This window comes from Phocoena sinus, chromosome 9 (assembly GCF_008692025.1).
Source record: "Phocoena sinus isolate mPhoSin1 chromosome 9, mPhoSin1.pri, whole genome shotgun sequence".
In the NCBI taxonomy this organism is placed as follows: domain Eukaryota; kingdom Metazoa; phylum Chordata; class Mammalia; order Artiodactyla; family Phocoenidae; genus Phocoena; species Phocoena sinus.
The window spans coordinates 1,274,551-1,288,903 of NC_045771.1; the positions used below are offsets into that span (position 1 = coordinate 1,274,551).

Consider the following 14,353-nt stretch of genomic DNA (forward strand, 5'->3'; position numbering starts at 1 on the left):
TTGGAAAGGCCTTTTCTGTAGCCACACCCACTCCTGGGTGACATCACCCAGTCCTTGGGTTCCTGCTGCCACTTGGGCTACTTCTTTTTATTTATTTATTTATTTTTGGCCATGTTAGGTCTGTTGCTGCGCACAGGCTTTCTCTAGTTGCAGCGCGCAGGCTTCAGTAGTTGTGGCGTGTGGGCTCAGTAGCTGTGGCACACGGGCTTAGCTGCTCCGCGGCAGGTGGGATCTTCCTGAACCAGGGCTCGAACCCGTGTCCCCTGCATTGGCAGGTGGATTCTTAACCACCACGCCACCAGGGAAGCCCTGGGCTACTTCTAACAGCAGAGGCCAGGAGGCCTGTTAAACATGACTCTTATGCTATCGCTCCTCTGCTCAGATCCCTGCTGCTGGAACCAGGACTCCCAGCCTGGTCTGTCTCACTCACGGAGAACACCAACCTACTGCTATCTCCCAAACAAAGTTATCCCAATTTTAGAAACAAGAGCAGCAATATACATCTTCACTTGGCTACCTTTTCATAAAGGAAATTTACTCATTTTAAGTGTTTAGAAGGATTTAAATGGGCCGAATTTACTTTTAGATAATTATTGCCCTTATCGCACAAATAAAGGCAGGGAAAGACATGCAATACACCTTACGCAGCACCAGCAAGAGTCTGTGTTCCTAATTTTCCTGGTGAGAATCTAACATGGCTTAGAAAAAGGAAAATGGCCCCAGTGTTGATACTGACCCATGTTAAACTAGTGTCTGGGAGTGCTTAAAAAAATATGAGAAGGGATATCTCAATAGTAAGCAAGATCTACTTTATGTGGGAGCAGAAAGAATTTTGGTGAGTATCTCAGAATGGCTAAAACTACAATAATATTTTTGGTACTGGAATCAACTGAATTCTGGAATACACCTGCCATTTTTACTGTAAACTATTTTAATTTCATGTTTAATTTTTTTTTTTGCGGTACATGGGCCTCTCACTGTTGTGGCCTCTCCCGTTGTGGAGCACAGGCTCCGGACGCGCAGGCTCAGCGGCCATGGCTCACGGGCCCAGCCGCTCCGTGGCATGTGGGATCCTCCCGGACCCGGGCACGAACCCGCGGCCCCTGCATCGGCAGGCGGACCCTCAACCACTGCGCCACCAGGGAAGCCCTCATGTTTAATTTTGAAGAAATAAACTTATATAGAAAACTGTAACCTTAACTAGCAAAAAGAAGAATCATCTCCAGGTTTGGGAGTGCTTTGTTTTTAATGGAAAAGAATACAAATTGTGATTAGAATGCTGTAAAAGCAGGTACAATTCTCAGAAGGGATAAGGTTCAAACAAAATAATCATTTGTAAATTATAAGTTGTTCATATTTATAAATTATGATCTTTGATTTTTCTGTTTCCAAAAAAAGCTGAAGGTCAACAAGAGCAAACTCGTGCTGAATCGTCCCCTGTGGTTAACTGGGAGATTCAGAGAAAGCTTGCTTCTGAAATTTGCTGATATCAAAGGAAAAAAAGTCTTAACATTGTTTGGAAGACCTGCGCTAGGCACAGAATGCCCAACTATTTACTGAACGTTATGTTTAAGAAGATCTAAGGGGAAGATATATTAACTTTAGGCTCAGAGCACTCAGTCTGATGACAATCGGATGCTGACCCTTAATGAGTCTGAGAGTTCAAAACAAGATATTATAAAGGAGAAGCTTTGCCATTTAAGGACCAAAGTAACTTAAATGACTACTACTCACCTCAATCAACAGTTTTAAAGCCTCTGCAAATCAGTGAGCATTTTATAAAAGGACTCTAATGAATAGAAAAATAAATTCTCCCAGCTCTCAAAAATCTCAGGATAAACTGTTAACTGCCAATATTATACTCTATGATACAGTAAGTGCTGAATTCCACTCAATACAAAATTATACACTATGCTGAAGTTTCACCACCTGCTAATTAAAAATTTGAAATATATGATCAAGATATTATCAAATAATGTGATTTACAGGCATTCTGTTTCAATTAAATCAATATTCTGAAGCAAGAAAAAAAGAGCTAGTTCCAAATAGAATTCAAATACGATGAAAGATTTCCTTCAATAAATATTCTGAACTTAATCGGCTTAAATGGACGTAGGTGCTTCTAACTGTTAAAAAAAAAAAGTTCAAGATGACATTACCACATCCTTGAGCTGTTTATTTATTCCCTGTCTAGAGCCTGATTTACAGGCGATAAAATGCAATCACAACCCACACCAAGGCAGGAATCATCTGCTAATGGAACTTCTAATGGAGAAGTGACCAGTGACACGAGGTAGTTCTTCCTATGTAGGAGTGCTCCTGAAGACCTCTCTGCACTTCATCACAGTAAACAATCACTAACATATGCATTAAAGAAAATTTAAATACATTATGACCCAATAAATATCATAATCAATCAATATACAATTTTCTTCTCTTAAAGATTTAATGTTCAGATACCACACTATTAGTGCTATACTATTACACTCACTTAGATCTGGACAATTTTTAACATGTTGGTACAAAGTTTAACCATTTGTGATCAGATATGTTTTAGAAACTCTGCTCCCTTAGGAATTTCCATGCAGGAAATTATATGAGTAAAATCCTTAAAGTGAGGAACTAAATTAAGTACGATCCTCAAATAACTATATTTTTGATACTGGTTTTGTCTAAACTTCATTATTTTAAAGAGCTTTGAGATAGAATTTATACAAACTTCATTTTTACGAGAAAGGTTTAGATGCCAAATTTTTCTCCCTGGAATCTGGTTTAAAGAGGTAACACATTCCAGGGCTTCCCTGGTGGCGCAGTGGTTATTCATCCACCTGCCAACGCAGGGGACACGGGTTCGAGCTCTGGTCTGGGAAGATCCCACATGTCGCGAAGCAACTAAGCCCGTGCGCCACAACTACTGAGCCTGTGCTCTAGAGCCCACGAGCCACAACTACTGAAGCCCGCGTGCCTAGAGCCCGTGCTCTGCAACAAGAGAAGCCACCGCAATGAGAAGCCCGAGCACCGCAACGAAGAGTAGCTCCTGCTCGCCACAGCTAGAGAAAAGCCTGCGCGCAGCAACAGACCCAACGCAGCCAAAAATAAATAAAGAAAATAAAAAAAAGAAAATATTCCAGAGTACAGCAGTAAGAGCGATCTGTTATCCCCTCTGAATCTACAGCACTTTCCAAGACTGTGTCGTCAGGACAATTCTCGATGCGAGCAGCACGTCACTGACCAGCGACGCACAGAGCTACCAGTGAGCCAGACAGCTTCCGCGAGCCAGGATCATCTAGTACTTATCCTGCCTCTACACGAATCAAGATTGGACAATTCATACACTCAGGAAGGAAAAATAATATAGAACTGCAGTAAGATTTAATTTATGCAAATAAAATTACTCTGTTGTCTGTCACTGCACTGTATAAGAACCACTGAATTTAGGGAGTATTTCAGGTTAGGCTATCAAAATAAAGGCTCATCTTCACAGCAAGAACTATAGCTCATCCTTTCAAAGATTTTCGTGCAATGAGTTATGAAACTGACATCCTTGGGAGGGAGCTGAGACTGAGTCGAAAGGGACCACTGACAGGGACAGATACTATCTCCCTGAGAACTGACACCAAGGACAGCACACAGCTCCAGGTGGGAGAGATACATTATGCCTTAAAATGAATTAAGGCGAGAAAATGATCTGTTTGAAATTTATGCTAAGGAATCTAACATCAGGTCAATGTCTGAAATTTGTCACTGAAATAAGGGGAGCCTGAAGAAAACATACTGTTAAAATGGTGAGGTCAAGCTGAAGCCCATTACTAAAGTTGAAGAACACTTAAAAGTCTGTATTATTAAAATAGCGACATTTGGAATCTGAACAAATAAATAATAACTGGGCCTATAATGATGCATCTCAAAGAGATACAAATAAAGGAGCATGATTTTTATATCCAGGACATACCGATTCTCACTACCCCGCTGCTTTGTTAGGCCTGGGGTTCCATTACCATGTGTCATTAACACACACACACACACACACACACACACACACACAACACAAAACTTACTACAGAGCTACAGTAATCAAAACAGTGTCACCCTAGCATAAGGCTAGACATAGAGATCAATGAAACAGAATCAAGAGTTCAGAAATAAACCCTTACATTTGTGGTCAGCTGACTCTCAACAAGAGTGCCAGGACAGTCTTTTCAACAAATGGTGCTGGGACAGCTGGACATCCATATGAAAAAGAATATAGAGGAACCTCCTAACTCACACCATCTACAGAAATAAACTCGAAGCAGCCGCATAGCACAGGGAGATCAGCTCAGTGCTTTGTGACCACCTAGAGGGGTGGGACAGGGAGGGTGGGAGGGAGGGAGACGCAAGAGGGAAGAGATATGGGAACATATGTATATGTATAACTGATTCACTTTGTTATAAAGCAGAAACTAACACACCATTGTAAAGCAATTATACTCCAATAAAGATGTTAAAAAAAAAAAGAATCAAAGACATAAATGTAAGAGCTAAAACTACAAAACTCTTAGAAGAACATTCAGGTATATATTTTTGTGACCTTGGCGTAGGCAATGGTTTCTTAGATAAGGCAACAAAAGAAAAACAAAATTAAAAACTTTTGTGCTTCTAAGGAGAACATCAAGAAAATGAAAGACAACCCAAAGAAAAGGAGATAATATTTGCAGACCACGTACCTAATAAGGGACTTGAAACTAGAATATATAAAGGACTTAATAAAAGGCAAACAACTCAATTTAAGAAATGGGCCTGAATAGACATTTCTCCACAGAAGACAAGAAGCACACGAAAAGATGTTCAACATCATTAATCATCAGGGAAATGCAAATCAAAACCATAATGACACACCACTTCACACCCACCGGGATGGGTGTTACAAAAAAGACAGACAATAGTAAGTGTTGGCAAGGATGTGGAGAAAATGGAACTCGCATACATTGCTGGTGGGATTGTAAAAGGGTGCGGACATTTTGATATAGTCACCATATGACCCAACACTTCCACTCCTAGGTATGTATTTCTCTTGGCAAGAGAAATGAAAATATACTGTCCATGAAGGTCCACAGCAGCATTACTCGTAATAGCCAATAGCAGAAACAACCCAACAATCCATCAAATGACGAACTGATACACTGCAGTACATATTCACAGGATGGAACATTATTCAGACAAAGAAGGAGTGAAGTACTGATATATGCTACAACATGGAGGAACCTTGAAAACATTACGCTAAGGCAAAGAAATCAGTCACAAAAGGCCACGTATTGTGTGATTCCATTTATGTGAAATGTCCAGAACACGCAAATCACAGAGACAGGAAGTAGGTCAGTGGTGGCCCAGGGTTGATAGGACTGGAGCAGAATGGGGAACAACTGCTAATGAACATGGGGTTTCCTTTTTTAGGATTTGTTCTGAAATTACAGTGGAGATGGCTGCGCAACCCAGTGAATGTACTAAAGCCCACTGAACTGTGCTCTTTAGAAGGCTGAATTTTATGGAATGTGAATTGTACTCCCAAAACACTGTTACTTCAAAATAAGTCACAAGAGCTTCACCTACTTTGCAGGCATCAGTTTTTAATGAGGGTGCTTCTCAAATGGGCAACTCCATACACGAAGCTTCGAGGGAAGGTCTGTTTAATATAATACGCACCACAGAGAACAGAACTACAAATAAAGGAATTTAACTGTAAAGTTGAAAATGATTATAGTTCTGATTAATTTTTATAGAAAATGATTACGTAGCAACATTAGTCTCTTACTTACTTATTCAAAGACGGTAAAGCTGCTGAGTAATCACCCCTGGACACTGAGCTCTGAGCGTGGCTTGCACTCAGCCTGCTGCTGGCTCAGTGTCACCGCCCTGAGCAGAGCTGTGCCCCTCGTAGCCCCACCTTCCTGACCTCCCAGCTGCCTTCAGCACATTGCTCACCCCTCCTCCTTGGTGCACTTTCTTCCCTACTGAGACTCCACCTCCTGGGGCCCTCCTCCCCATGTGCTCACTCTGCACAGTCTCTCCAGACACCGCAGTGCAGCCCTGCGTCAGCCGGGCGCTCACCAGTGGCTGCCCCCTCTCACCTCGTCTAGCAGAGATGGCCCCTGGCCCTCCACCAGCCCCAGGGCTGCTCAACGCCGCAGCCACGAGCCACAGCGGCTGCTGACCCCCAAGCTGATGAGAAGGACGACATCACAAGGAGATTCCCTGCACCGGCCCCAGGGCAGCCAGACAACACCTGCGCCATCGCAGCAAGTTCCCGCAGAGGGTGCAGCTCTGGGGCACACCTGCTCATCAGTTCCTGCCTCTCCCAGGATTCCAGACCAACCCCCTGTCTGGTTCTTTACCCACGGACACTTCACCGAAGACTGCTACCCTGTCTTTGAACACCGACCAAACCATCCACCCATTCTTCTCTGGAACTTGTGCTTTCTCTAGAGATCCTCTCTCTCCTTCCCTTGGGAGCCAAGCCGGCTGAAAAGGCCACCGACACTCTTTCCACCTGTAACCTTTCCATTTCCTTTACCTCACCCCAAAGCAAACTCATGTCTATCATGCCACCCCACTAAAAACATCACCAACGACTACCCCCCTCATGTCCACCAGCCGAGGGATGGTTACATAAATGTGGTTATACCCTACAACAGAATATTAACTGGCAATAAAAGGAATGAAGTACTGACACATGGCACAACTTGAGTGATCCTTGAAAACATGCTAAGTGACAGAAGCCAATCACAAAAGGCCACACATGTTATGATTCAATTTATAGGAAATGTGCAGAATAAGGAAACAAATAAGAGACAAACGGTACCTTAATAGATTAATTAACAGTAGAATAAGAAACAAAAAGTAGATTAGTGTTTGCCTGGGTCTTGGGGGTGGGAAGGGAGGAGTAACTGTTAATGGATGCAGGTGATGAAAATGTTCTAAATTTGTAGTGATAGCCGTACAAATCTGTGAATGCACCGAAACCGCTGAATTGTACTTTTTTAAATGGGTGAATTGCATGGTTTGAGAATTCTATCTCAATAAAACATTACAAGAAAAAAACACCCAGAAAACAAAAACTTGCTGATAAATCCAGTGGTCACGTTTCAGTCCTCAGCTGACCTGACCTCACAGCCTGACGCTAGGTAATCAGGGCACCGTCACTCAGGACCGGATTGCTGTCCTCGTCTCTAAAAGCCATTCTCCGCGTGGGCTCCACAGGGTCTCCCGAAAAATGTACAAAGTCTGTCACCTCAGCCATTTGCTGAACACAGTGGTTCTGCACGGCCCACGGGATGAAGAGCCAACTTGTCATCACGGGACACACCGGCCCTTTATGGTCTGGTTGTCGGCTGGCCCCCCGGCAGGGCTGGCAAACCTGTCCTGGAAAGGGCCCAGCAGCACATACTTCAGCACTGCTCAGCTCTGCCCCCGGGGAAAGCAGCCACAGGCAATATGGAAATGATATTCCAGTGAAGGCTTTTTTTAAAAAAAGAGAAAACAAACAAACAATAAAATAGGTGGGTAGACTTGCTCAGGGGCTGCAGTTTGCTGCCCTTAGTTTCAGACTGTCACCTCTGGTCACTCCTCTGACTTTCAGAGGCCGTACTGATAACAGTCCTTGTGTTATAACCCAGCCCGTCTCTAAAAATGTGCTGGGTAGTTAATATTAAATATCAGGCGTTCCTATTCTACTATTTCAAACAGTGGAAATAAAAATGCATTCCTAGACGATCCAAAAACCCTAACAAATTTCCCCAAAATACCATGAAAAATGTTTACCTATCTGTATAACAACACACCCAGGTTCTTGGGCAACATAAAGCATGAACTTCACTTATTATCAATCTCAGTAGTTAGTGGCCACGGCGTGTGCCCTGTGCACGATACTTTACAGAACCAGGGAGAAGCTACATCTTCCTTCTATACTGCAAGAAACATCCCAGTATGAAGAGAAACGGGAACTAACTTGAGGAAGGGATCTTCTGAACTGGGCCCGGTGCCTGGCAGAAGTGGGTGCTGGGAGCCAGGAAGGGGGCAGAAGACATCTCCTCACTCTGACGAGGCGGGCTGGCCAGGAGGCCCGAGGCTGGACCGCAGCACTCACACGATCCTCCCACCTCCACCCGCTAGCCACCGCAATGGGCTGCTGACTCAGACGGTGGACTTGGGGTAAAACTTTTTGTCTGTCGTGACCGTGAGTACTTGGTAGTTAGTTTGAGTACCGGGGAATCCCTTCGCACGTCCCCAAACACACCATGCTCCTCTCTAAGTTACGACGGTGGAATTCATTCATTCATTCATTCATTCAAAAACCAAAAATCATTCATTTTCAATTTCCTATGGGAATAACCAGATGATTTTTCCACCTCACCTGCAACAGCTGGGCATAAGTTTCAATTACTGATTTTAGTGGGATACTTGCCAGCCACATCACGTTAGGATTAGTAATTATCAACACTATTTAAGTGCAAAGAAGCAAACAAAATAACCTTATATGTAAACGTTTCCATAACTTAAAATGCTAGTAATCAATTAAAGAGAAAAAAAAGAAAAATCCCTTTCTTGGGGGACTGGGCCCGAGCTGTGGGGGAGAGCCCCTCCCAACGTAACTGGAGCCCCACCTCCTACGCCCCGCCTATGGCAGCCCACAAGCTATGCCACGGTCTGAACGTCTGCGTTTCCCCCAAACCCCACACACTGTGATGGCGTCAGGAGGTGGGGCCCCTGGTGCTTAGGGCACGAGGGTGGAGCCCTCGTGAATGGAATTAGAGCCCTTGCAAAGAAGCCCCACGGAGCTCCCTCGCCCCCTTCTGCCATGTGAAGACCCAGGGAGCAGGCGCCAGCTCTGAACCAAGAAAGGGGCCTCCACCAGATAAAACCACGCGGTGCCCTGATCTCAGACGCCAGGCTCCAGAACTGTGAGAGGTCAATTTCTGTTGTCTGTAAGCCACCCAGTGTGTGGGATCTTGTTACAGCAGCCTGAACAGACTAAGGCCAGCACTGCTCTAGCTCAACAGTAAGTGGGACTGGCCTCAGTGGGTACCTTGGTCCTGCTCTGACTCTAATGGGAAGGTGTGCTTTGAAAGTTTCACCATTAACTAGGAAGTTTCCACTACGTTATATAACTAAATTTTCCTTTCATTTACAATAAAGGGTAAGGTGTGTTTGTATAGATGGTGTATACCATCAGATGTAGATGGTGTATACCTACAGCATTACCGTAATATCCTTAAGTGGCCAATTTTCAAGAATCTGCATACAACATATATAACACAAACTACACTGAATAACTGTGGCCTTCCACCTCACAGCACTTTGAAAATTTTATAGAACCTTAAAAGAATCACTTTTAACACTGATTATCAACAAGAGCAACTGTGAAAAGACAAAATATTTACAGTACTCATACCTATGCTAGCAGATAAACAGAATTTTATGTGTATAAACAGAATTTTATATCATGCTTCCCATGTTTTCTACACTATATCAATAATTTTTAAATGTACGTAACTGTGTATGAAATGTGTAATGCTATAAAGCAGTTATTATGTAAGAAAACACGATTCAGGGGTTCATCAAAATTACTTAAGCAATTCTGAATAAAGACCTTCAATGAAACAGGCGGTAACCACACAGAAGCACCGAATTTTCTCACCCCGTGGTCTGAGATCCGTTTTGACATAAAGTTTACTTTACCTTTCCAAGCATCCTGCCCAGGAAGTAGTAATGTCTGGCAAAGGACTCCCCCACAAGCATCTGGGCAGCTGGGTTGGGGTACAGCAGCCCTTCGTTAGTGGTCTTAAAGAAGCCCTGGTTGGGGTTAAACCCCGACTTCAGTAGTTCATTTAGAAACTCTCTGAAAATACCACCACCGTCAATGCCAGCTTCGTCCAGGCCATGTGCATTGAGTAAGTGCACACGGATCCGCTTTTTCAAATCAGGCTCTGTTAAAAGAGGGGGGATGGGGCAAGGAGAAAATATTTTTTTAAAAAGCAATAAAATAAGCTGGTATTACAGGAAGTTAGGTAAGGGGAGCAAGAATATTAAAAATATTTTAATGCAAGACTTAAAAAAAAAATCAACATTAAAAAGAGACAATGAGACAGACTGACCAGTATTTCCCTCAGAGCCCACAATGGGAAGAAGAGAGACGTTCCTTTGCACTGATACTGACAGACCAAGAATGGAGTGAGGCGGGGGAGGTGTGTTTGGCAGAAAGTACAGTTATCCCACATATGCTAAAGGATGTAACAAACTCAAATACCAGGAAGAGGGGAATGGAACTGAGGACCTAAGGATAATACTGGAACAGAAAACTATCACCAAGAAAGGCGAAAAGATAAACGAACAAAGCAGATGTCAACAAAGTTAGCATTACAAAGACCCCTGGAAAGAGGCGCAGGACACGAGTCAGAACACCAGAAGCTACATCAGTTAAAACGATGTTTGGCTGGAAAATGGGGGAAATTTTTGGTTACATAATGTACCACAATATGCAGTTTTTAAGTTGCTTGAGTCTGCCTGACATGTGAGGGGTGTTTCCACACAGGTCCTCCTAAGGACAGCACTGAAGAGCAGGGGTGCCAGGCCCCGGACTCACTTGCAATGAATACAATAGCCTCCGACACAGGCTTCAGGGCACAGGCCCCAAATACGGGGCCAGTAGACGTGATTCTACCACAAGTCAAAACCAGGGGCTCCCTGGCTTTATCAGGGAACAGGTCTGACAAAGTAACTGACGCGTCCTTCACCGTTTCCCACCCATGTCCTTCAGGTGCTTTGCACACCAAGAGCCGCAGGTGGAGGGCAACTGAACCCAGGTCGCAGGGCTGCACCCGGGTCCGCGCTGCAGCTGTCTTTCCGGCAGTGTGCAGTCGCCCACACGTATCTGACCCAAAGCATCTCAGGGGACAGGTGAGCTCTAGAAAACAGCCCGGAAAGGGGTCTAGCAGAACGTCGGTTCAGCTGAAGCCCAGCACTGTGATGTGCGAGTGTCAGCACTGAGGTCACAGGACCTGGGGTGTGAATATTCCATACTACCCTTCCAACAGGGCCGACAGTTTAACGTGTGGACTGAGGCCCACGGCGCCTGCACAGGAGAGGGCCGCCCACCCATCCTGCCACAGGGACAAAAGCTGTGCCTGGCGAGCTCTCCTCTAGGGCAGTGCAGTGCCCACACCTCCCTCAGGAGTAAACAAACCCGACCAGAGGCGGCAGCAGCGTCCTCTTGCGCTCGTGCTTGTGAGGGAATAACCACCGCTGACGTCTACCCCGAGCTGGCAGAACTCACGCCAGGAATTTCACATACATTAATCACTTCCAACCCTTTAACAACCTCTGGGTTAAGAATAATCCCCATTCTCGTGTGAGAAATCCAAGGACAGGGAAGGTTGAATGACTCACCCAAGGACATACAGCTAATATTGTAAAGGGTAGTGCTGTAATTTTAAAACATGTCTATTTCCTACAAAGCATAGGTTCTTTTCTACTAAAACACATTCTTTGATTTTTAAAATTTAACTACACTTAAATGAAGAACATGCTTTTCACTGATGATTAAATTCCACAAACAATGTTATTTGCATCTATTTTGATCAATACAATTACCAAACACGTTCACCCTCAAGGCCTAGGTAAAATGCAGAAAGAATTCTAAGCAGATAACCGTGGATGCAACACAAAAATACAGTCGGTTCTTTGTGACCTTTACATATATCTTCTCAACACTCAGTTTTCAGGATAAACTACAAGCATTTATGTGTCATGTACAGTATTTCTCAAACCGAATGCCAACAGTTAGCAGCAGCAGGTTTCTGAAAAATTCCAAGTGTAAACATTCTGTAAGCGGTGATGCTCAGCCAAGGCCCGCCCGCTAACCCTCTCATTCAAACCGCAGCACTAATCTTCTGCACCATATTTTTAGAAGCAAATCTAGTCTTCTAGGTATCTTGCCACTACTCGATTCAAAAGACAGATTAGAAGTATCTACTTACACAGTAAGGTTGGGGTGGGGGGACCTAAGTCATATATTACAGTTGACCCTTGAAGAATTCAGAGCTTAGGGGCCCACACACAGTTGAAAATCACACAGCTGTAACTTGTGACTCCCCCAAAACTTAACTACTAATAGCCCACCGCTGACCAGAAGCCTTACCGACAACATAAACCGTCGATTAACACATATTTTGTATGGTATACATATTATATACTCTACTCGTACAATAAAGTGAGCTAGGAAAAGGAAAATGTTATTAAGAAAATCATAAGGAAGAGAAAATACATTCACAGTACTGTACTGTATTTATTGACATGTCAAGTTTACATCATCTGCTTTCAAGATGAATCGCCTGGCTGTCAGTACCTACACCAACACTGTCTTACACGATACAAAACACTGTAGATGTTATACACATTACTAACACTAGACATCAAAAATGAAAAGATAACGTGAAAACGAAATTCCTATTTGTTTACAGGTATAACGATTCATGCACTGATAACAAAGCATCAAGAGTATGACTGTTTACGGTAGCCTAGCCTATACGCTAAGGAATGAATCCTTACAGCATGTTTATGGCATACACCATTACAGTTGTATCCATAATACAGTATTGGTAGCATTGTTACATGTTTTTAAAAATCACTTACCTGTGATGATAAGCCGATAAGCAGTTTCTCCAATTGCCGGAGAGAGGGAGGCATACGGTACGGTAACGTAACTTTGAAAGCAACGTTTCGAGAGTCAGAAAGCTAACACATCGTTAATTTTACAGTCAGCATCACTCACTTTGCACTTACGTAAGCACGGGCTGTCCCCTTCAATACAAGTCCTGCACACGACGAATGTCATCTGTCTGCACAATGAACACCTGGGCCACGATGACGATGACACAAATGTCTCACACGGTTCTTAGACTTTCCCAGGAAGACACTCACACACACAAGAGCTAAGCCGCTCCCTGCGAAGTGGGAGTGGATCAGCACAAAGGCCTTCGTCCTCGTCCTCGCGCCGATTAGGCCGAGGAGGAGGCGTTGGGGGGGCGGGGAGGTGGAAGGGGAGGCAGGAGGGGCAGGCACGTTTGCTGTGACTTTACGGGAACAGATCATAATTTCTGCCTGACTTTTTTGCTCTTTTATTTCTCCAGAACTGTTTCTATACGGAGCCAATCCTTCTTCCACTGTTTGCTTTGGTCCCAGTGCCCACATCACAGAAGGGTCCGAGGCGTAACCGTCAGGAGTGCCGTCGAGCAATCAGAACCCTCCCGCCAGGTGGCCTGCTTGCCGCCGGGTGCTCCTCTTCTGCATCCTGTCCTCGTCACTGGCTGTGCTTCAGAGGCTCTCATCTCCACCCATTCGTCTTCTGTCAGCTCCTCTCACCTGGTGCCTACTAGCTCTTGCCTTTTTTCTCCAAGATCCGTATTTGAAAGCCTTCACCCCACATTTTTTTTTTTTTTTTTTTTTTTTTAACCATATTTACAATCTCTTTCACGATTTCCTTGATTGGCTCCGACGTAAATCCTGTGAAGTGATGGGCAGCATCTGGACACTTTTCCCCAGCAGGACTGTACTGTTTCTGGCGTGGTGGCTTTCACGGCTCTTTCTATAACAGCTACGGCACCATCAATGGTAGGAGACTCTCACAATGTTCTCTCTGCTGGGTTCTCTGACACCACGTTGACAAGCCTTGCCACGGAGCACCATGTGTAATGAGCCTGAAAGGTCCCTATGGCCCCCTGATCTAGAGGCTGAATTAGAGATGTGTTTTATGAGCCAGCAGACCACTTCTACACCTTTGGTGTTGAACTCATGGGTTTCTGGGTGGCTACGTGCATTGCCAATATCAAAAGAGCTGTAAAGGCCATCCCTTGCCAACAAGGTGCTTCCTGAGGTCAAGGACAAGGCACTGATGGAACCAATCCAGAAAAAGGGCTCTCACTGCCCAGGCCTTCTTGTTGTCCAACCAAAGACAGACAGCTGGTGTTTACCTTTCCCCTAGAGGCTGGGGTGAGCAGCTCTCTAGATGAGGGCAGTCCTGCCCATACACCCAGCGGCACTCCCGCCCCTCCTGCTTAAATACTGGTGCTCACTTCTCCTCCTCACTAAAAAACGTCCTCTGTGGCAGACTTCCCCCGGAACGGGGCGCTTTCGCCTGCGTTAAAAACCTGTCCAGGCAGATGTCCCTCCTCCTCGACGGCCTCCTAGCAGCGTCGGGAGCTCGTGTGCCGCCTGTCGGTGGGCAGGTGCTGCTTCTGCCGCCACCTTGACCACTTTAACGCCACACTTCTTCCTAAAATTATCACAACATCCTTTGCTGGCATTAAATGCTTCAGCTTTT

The 14,353-nt window shown here is 44.6% G+C and overlaps 1 protein-coding gene across 4 annotated transcripts in view; it reads right to left on the bottom strand.

Moving 5' to 3' along the window:
• The window catches only part of UBE3C (ubiquitin protein ligase E3C), a 120,727-nt gene that overhangs the window by 30,721 nt on the left and 75,653 nt on the right, over positions 1-14,353 (bottom strand). For all 4 annotated transcript variants that reach the window (XM_032644074.1, XM_032644073.1, XM_032644072.1 and 1 more), the window contains exon 18: positions 9,715-9,962. In XM_032644074.1, coding sequence (XP_032499965.1) covers positions 9,715-9,962 — 248 coding nt within the window. The remainder of the gene's footprint in view (positions 1-9,714; positions 9,963-14,353) is intronic.